This window comes from Formica exsecta, unplaced genomic scaffold (assembly GCF_003651465.1).
Source record: "Formica exsecta isolate Colony F162 unplaced genomic scaffold, ASM365146v1 scaffold82, whole genome shotgun sequence".
In the NCBI taxonomy this organism is placed as follows: Eukaryota; Metazoa; Arthropoda; class Insecta; order Hymenoptera; family Formicidae; genus Formica; species Formica exsecta.
Window position 1 is genome coordinate 2753184 of NW_021853592.1, and position 7246 is coordinate 2760429.

At 29.3% G+C, this 7246-nt stretch overlaps 2 protein-coding genes across 3 annotated transcripts in view; both read left to right on the top strand.

Annotated features, from left to right (window-relative positions):
* The window catches only part of LOC115244426 (protein cornichon), a 2968-nt gene extending 2191 nt beyond the window's left edge, over nt 1–777 (top strand). For both annotated transcript variants that reach the window (XM_029822041.1, XM_029822040.1), the window contains exons 3-4: nt 77–333; nt 458–777. In XM_029822041.1, the coding sequence (XP_029677901.1) occupies nt 77–333; nt 458–482 (282 nt within the window). In that variant the 3' untranslated portion in view covers nt 483–777. The remainder of the gene's footprint in view (nt 1–76; nt 334–457) is intronic.
* A 281-nt stretch (nt 778–1058) lies between these two features.
* LOC115244503 (phenylalanine--tRNA ligase beta subunit) lies at nt 1059–5432 on the top strand. The gene is made up of 12 exons (XM_029822195.1): nt 1059–1679; nt 2004–2059; nt 2146–2300; nt 2681–2750; nt 2817–3083; nt 3205–3384; nt 3576–3751; nt 3870–4074; nt 4165–4245; nt 4322–4414; nt 4763–5042; nt 5153–5432. Exons 1-12 carry the CDS (start codon nt 1622–1624, stop codon nt 5302–5304), a joined length of 1773 nt encoding a protein of 590 aa, XP_029678055.1. The 5' UTR covers nt 1059–1621; the 3' UTR covers nt 5305–5432.
* The last annotated feature ends 1814 nt before the right edge of the window (nt 5433–7246 follow it).

Here is a 7246-nt window from a genome sequence, read left to right on the forward strand (position 1 = left end):
ATATATATATATATAAATTATCTATAGTTTACAATCATGTTCAATCGTTATATATTTTTTTCCTTTTTTTTTTCAGTTAGTTCTTCCAGAGTATATATTGCATATTGCGATCAATTTTTTCTTTTTAATCAGTGAACAACATTTTTCACTGTTCATCAATATTCCGCTGATAGCCTATCATGTATGGCGATATATGAACAGGCCTTTGATGACAGAATCTGGCTTGTACGATCCTACAAGCATAATGAATGCCTATGATTTGTCCGTTTACCAAAGAGAAGGATGGGTTAAACTAGCATTTTATCTACTTTCATTTTTCTACTATTTGTATGGGTAAGTTACTCTTTTCTACCCTTCTCTATCCCTCCTTCATTTTTCCCTCTATCTCTTCTTTTATCATATTATATCTTTAATGATGTTAATAGTTATAATCTTTTTGCTGTAATTTATATTTCAGAATGATCAACTCGTTAATTAATTAAAACCAGTAATTGTCATGAAATTAATTTTATTCATGAAAAATTTTCAATTTTCTTGTGCAACATATGCATATACTGGAAGTACAAGTGGCATTGCAATTAATTTATTGTACTGGAAGTTTTGTAATAACACATAACATGAGAGGAAAAGGTCTTGATTATATCTAGATACATTTTTAACGCAACAAACTTAAATATTTTTTTATGCCATATGTATATGTTAATGAGTTTCAAGCAAAGTATCATTTAAAAAAAGCATTATTTACAAAATAAAGATTAGATATATTTTGAGTCTACTAGAATATTATTTATTCTTTTAGACACAACACAAAAAAAGAATATTTAGAAACAAATTAATATTGATTGTATTTATTTTATTTTAATAAAATTAATTTTATATTTATTTTTAAAAAATTCTCGATTTAAGATGATATTTTTTTTCAATTTGTAAAGGGCATATATATGAAGTAAATATTTTCTAAATAATCAGTGTGCACTAAATAGCGTACTAAAAAAATATAAATAGCATTAATCAATCAGCGAATCTTTGACAAAGATACTATCCATCGACCAATCACAATCAAGAATTTTTACTATGTCCAAATGCTTGATTGTGATTGGTCGATTTGCTTACAGCCTAAGGCCGGAAGCACAGACTTTTTCATAACGCATAACGGAATAAACCAATCGAGATCTGCAGAACGAAAAGTTATAACAGAAATGAAGGATTCTGATTGGTTTATTTCCTTATGCGTTATGCAAAAGCCTGTGTTCCCGGTTTTACGTTTACGACCAAAATTTTTTCATATGTTATGGCCTTTATGTACTGACCAAAAATATGTAGGATAAAATTACATATTAATTTGACGTACACGTCGATCTTTTTAACAATAGATTCTTTATTGTGTAAACAGGATTATCAATAGATTAGATAATTAGATAAATTATTTTTGAAATTTATTTGAATTCATTCAGTTTTTATAATATCCCTTAACCTGAAAAACAATTCTAATATAGATCATTAATTAGATGAACAGTTGAGAAATTAGGGGAATTGACAAGAAATCTGATATTTCAATAAAAAAACGATAAAGACATTGAGGATTTGCTTGATTAAATCGAGAGATTGCTTTTATATAAAAATGCCAACTATTGGAATAAAACGTGATTTATTATTTCAAGCATTGGGTGAAACATATTGTAAGTTGTAACTTCTTTATTATCTAAATAAAAACAAACGTGAATTTTATGAAATAAATATATCGTGCTAATTTTTGTATTTAACTTTTACTATAATATAATCACAAGTTATATTAAAATAATATATATAAAATATCTTTTACATATTACTATAATTATTACTACATATATTAATTTCCTTATTACAATTATTGTGTGTGTGTTATTTTTATTTATTGTAAAATAAATATTAAATTTTTAGAAAATATAAAAAAATTGGATTTATATAATCATACTGAAAGAGTTATTTCTTTAAAGCAAATTTATAAAAAATTTATGTTTCAGCGGATGATGAATTTCAAGATTTATGTTTTAAATTTGGTTTAGAACTAGATGAGGTGGTAAGTATTGAGCTGTCAATTATTTTACAATTATATAGTTGTATTATACTTTGTCTTGTAATAATTACTTGATTATTTATGAACAGACAACAGAAAAGCAAATGATAGCAAGGGAACAAGGTTCTAACCAAGATACAGATGCATCTGAAGATATCATCTATAAAATTGATATACCAGCTAACCGATATGATCTTTTGTGCTTGGAAAGTTTAAGTGTTGGACTGCTCATCTTTTTGAACAAGTAAATATACAATTTAAGTATTTTTTATAGTTTTTGTAAAAAGAATTTCATTCAAAGAAATAAGATGTGAAGTTCTAATAAATAATATAAAAACAAGAAGGAAATGAGCTAATACAATTTTTCTTTAATTATCTAGATAAACATTTCGGATTGATTCTGAATTTGTTCAATTTTGGAAAGTTTGAATAAAAATGATTTGAAAGGGAACCGAAACATTTAACTGGATAATTAAAGAAATTTCTTGAAGATAATTATTCATGTCTTGTTTGCGCTTGGCTCTCATTAGTTTGTTTCCTTCTTTTTTTATAGAATTTGATTCCTAAAATACTGCAGTTAAAAACTAATATATAAAATCTATGGCTTTTTTTTTCCTTGAACAGGATGCCCATTCCACATTATAAGACAATAAAACCAAAAACAGGAATGGAAAAAATAGTGATGAGTCCAGAAGTATGTATAATATTTGTGGAAATTTATATCACAATTTGATCGATATTAAATAACTATATTTTTCAGTGCTTAAAAATAAGAGGCCACATAGTTGCAGCAATTTTGCGCAATGTTACTTTGACACAAGATTCTTACAATAGCTTTATTGATCTTCAAGATAAATTGCACCAAAATATAGGACGAAAGCGTAGTCTAGTTTCTGTTGGTACTCATGATTTAGATACAATTAAAGGCCCGTTTTTATATGATGCCAGACCACCATCGGAGATATGTTTCAAGCCGCTTAATCAGAACAAAGAATATACAGGTGAAGGCATTATGCAGTTGTATGCAGTAAGTATTCCATTTTACTATGTATTTATTAGTTTTACATATATAAAAGCTAATAAATATTTATATATAATCACATATATGTACAACATGTTATAATATATCCGTAATTTAATGCTTACAGACACATGCACAACTCAAACAATATTTGCCCATCATAAAAGACAGTCCTGTTTATCCAGTGATTTACGATAGTAATGGAATTGTTATGTCTCTTCCTCCTATCATTAATGGAGATCATTCAAAGATAACTCTTAATACGAAAAATATTTTTATTGAATGCACTGCAACTGATCTCACAAAGGTATGTACATTATATTATTATTCCTAATCTTTACATATTTCCATTTCTAATAACAATATCTTAAAAAAAGATTTTGTGATTAAAAATACAAGTAACTAATATTAATATTATACACACACATACACATATGTATATATACATACATATATATGTGCATGTGCATGTTTGTATATAAAACGAAGAATTTATAGGCGAAAATCGTGGTGGACACTATAGTCTGTGCCTTCAGTCAGTATTGTAGCAGAAAGTACACAGCTGAAACTGTAGAAGTGATATATCCTGATAATCAAACTTTTTATTATCCAAGCTTAAAGTATCGAACCGAAGAAATTGACTGTAATAAAGCGATAAATTATATCGGTATTAAGTAAGTTATGAAGTTATTTTTATCATTAATAATAATAATTAACATTAATAATAACAATCAAAATAGTTATATTAAACTTGATGTAAAATAAATGTGATGTTATTTTTCTGTTATGTAGACAGACACCAGAACAGATTGCACAATTATTGTCAAAGATGTCTCTAAAATCTAAAGTGAAGAATAATGATAAATTAGTGGTAGAAATACCACCAACGAGACACGATGTGATACATCCTTGTGACATTTATGAAGATATTGCTATTGCCTATGGATATAATAAAATAGAAAAAACTATACCACATATGTCGACAATTGCAGCAGAGGTAAATTTAAGCTACTTTTTAATTAAATATAATTTAATTTATTGAGAAATATATGTGTGTGTACTTTATATACACATATGTGAATTTTAGTTTCCACTCAACAAACTCACCGACCAAATACGAATGGAATTAGCAGAGGCAGGATTCACTGAGGCGCTAACTTTTTCTCTGGTATATTAAAAAAAAAATTTACATTATAAGTTCTTATATCTTCGATTTTACGCATTTTAATTACATTATTTTATAGTGTTCTCGTGAAGATGTAGCAGATAAATTGGGTTATAAAATAGAAGATGTACCAGCAATTCATATATCTAATCCGAAAACTTTGGAGTTTCAGGTAATTTAATTTATAATCTCTCGAGTTTTCATATTTTCATTGTAGTCCTTTTTTTCTTAACCCTCATTTATTCTATTAATGTAACATAGACATAGTGTAAACAATTTTTTGGGTGTGCAATTTCATGAGAAAGTGATAGAATTTACCATATGATTAAATTATAAGTATTATAAATATAAAGTGACAGAAGAGCAATGCAAGAAAAGAAATTAGATTTAAACAAAGATTTAAGTAATTTAAAAATTATCGAGAATAAAGGGGTATTATAGATGAAAAAGCTTGATTGTAAAATCATTTCAGTCAAATTGTAAAATTATGTAAAATATTTCAATGAAAAAATCATTGCAGGTTGCACATACTTCACTCTTACCAGGATTACTTAAAACGATATCTGCAAATAAGAAAATGCCATTGCCTCATAAATTGTTTGAAGTTTCTGATGTTATATTAAGAGACGATAAGACGGAAGTTGGTGCACGTAATAATCGTCGTTTATGTGCAGTGTATGCTAATAAATCAGCTGGTTTTGAGATCATTCATGGCCTAGTGGATAGAATATTATTGCTACTAGAAGTACCTTGGAGCCCTAGCAAAGACAAAAGTCAATATTATTTGCGTACAGCTGATGGTAAGATGCTTAAGATGGATGTATTATCCTTTTTTAAAATATGATTAACATCACAAATTTAAAAAAAAATATTTTTGCACAATAGAGATTTATTATTCATGTTTTTATAGACCCAACATTTTTCCCTCAACGATGTGCTGAAATTGTTTGCTATGGTGAAGTAATAGGAAAAATGGGTGTTTTACATCCCGATGTACTTTCAAAGTTTGAATTAAATATTCCATGTTCCGCCATGGAAATAAATATTGAACCATTTTTATAATAAAAATGAATGTTCAAAAATAATGAATTTATAATGTTTATTTAAATAAAAATTTATTATGTCAAAATGTATTGTATTTAAATGAAACTTGTGATAAAAATATATCTATATACATGATTTATTTACAATGTGATCTGTCTATCTGTAATGAAAACATTTTATAATAGATGTAAAAATTTTATACATACATATATATCTCAATTTATTATTTTTTTAAATAATATAGTTTTTTTATTTAAAAAATGTGTTTTGAATAAAAGCTGCATTGTATGTGTTTAAGATCTATATAATAATTTAAACGAAAATTTTATAACTAGTATTTTTATTAAATGTCCATGACAGATGATAATTTTATTTTTATTAATAGTACAATATATTAATTTTACTACGTTACTTAGTTTTATAAGATATTTTATAACAAATTTGATAATAAAGTAAGATTTCCAATAGTCATCCATATAAAATATTCGTCACTCGCGTTGCTTTTAAGTATGAGCGGAAAAATAAATAACAAAACAAATAAGTTTATTATCAAAAGAAGCACTATATTATTATTATTATTATTTAAACAAATAATGATAATTTATTATCTATTTATTTTTTTAATTTATAATAAAATATATTATTTCTAACAAATCTATTATTTAAAAAGGATATATATACTAAACCGAACACACTGTATATCTTAAGATTTTTCCCCGCCTATCGTTAATTATTATTTTCAATTGCTACGCAAATAGTTCGGAGAAAAATTCTACTAAGCTCAATTGAAATTACGCGCCATGCGGTGGTGACGCTGCTGTTCGCGAAATATCGGAATCGCGAATCGTTAGAGGCGCCCGACCGTTGTGTGAGAAGAGAGAGAAATAGTTTTCGGGACTCTCTCGCCGTCGTGTCGGCCATAGTGGAAATGGCGGGTACCAGCTTACGTGAATGACGACGATCGTGCTCTCATCGTCGGGCTTATTGTCGCGCGCGCACAAGTCGTGAGGGGAAAAGAAAAAAAAAAAAAAAGGGGGCGAGTGTACGGTGGTGTGGTTTCGGCCGCGCGTCAACGATTATCACCGATAGCAGCAATAACTGTGTTTAATCATATGATTTATCTGGAGAGGAAAGATGCAGAATGTAGTACAAGGAACGACCTCGGATAGCCAGAAAAGCCACGAAAAGCAATCCGCAGCAGCAGCACCAGCACCACCAGCAGCAGCGAGCGTTCACTACGAAACTGGGAAGACATCGTCGACTCCCCAATCGTCGAATTCGAGCCCTACGAAGTCGGAAACCGAGACATTCTCGGAGCTGCAGCCACGTTTTATGACAGACTCGTCGGAAAGCGAGGAGGACAGCGTTTCCGAGGTAAACCAAAGGGTCTCCTGATAAAACGTCCGTGTGCACTATGTTGGAAACAGGATGTGAGAGTAAGAGAGAGACGGATGGGAAGAGAGGGTATGAGAAAGATTGAAAGAAAGAGAGAGAAAGAGAATATGTATGATTGTCTATGCGCTTGTGTTTGTTCATATGTATATGTGTGTGTGTGTCTATGTGTGTATCTCGTGTGAATGTCACTTCTGCGAATATTGTTCTACCGATTTTATTTTATGCAGGTCTCATCGCACTAACGTCGACATCGAAATTGACATCATCATCCTCGTGTCATTGTCAGGGCAATTACACGCATTTGGTGTTGTTCCAATACGCCCGTTGAATCTTTGAATTTTGAAATTAATACGTCTCTCTCGAAGCTTCAGTGAAGTTACACATACATGTGGGGAGTCTTACTGTAACTCTTCTTTTTCTCTCTCTCTCTCTCTTTCTCTTACATAGTGTACATTATTGTATCGATAATATCGACGACTTACGTAGTGTACGCGCTTGTTACGTCGAATCGATTGTAACGATCTGCACGTTATACGATCTACACGCGCGCGTGTACATTCGTGAG

Bases quoted from the DNA above. Each gene is read 5' to 3' on its own strand.
- LOC115244503 (XM_029822195.1), top strand. From the start codon at position 1,622: ATGCCAACTATTGGAATAAAACGTGATTTATTATTTCAAGCATTGGGT. The intron at 1,680-2,003 runs GTAAGTTGTAAC...TTTATGTTTCAG, and splicing joins AGCATTGGGTGAAACATATT to CGGATGATGAATTTCAAGAT. The intron at 3,385-3,575 runs GTATGTACATTA...AAGAATTTATAG, and splicing joins CTGCAACTGATCTCACAAAG to GCGAAAATCGTGGTGGACAC.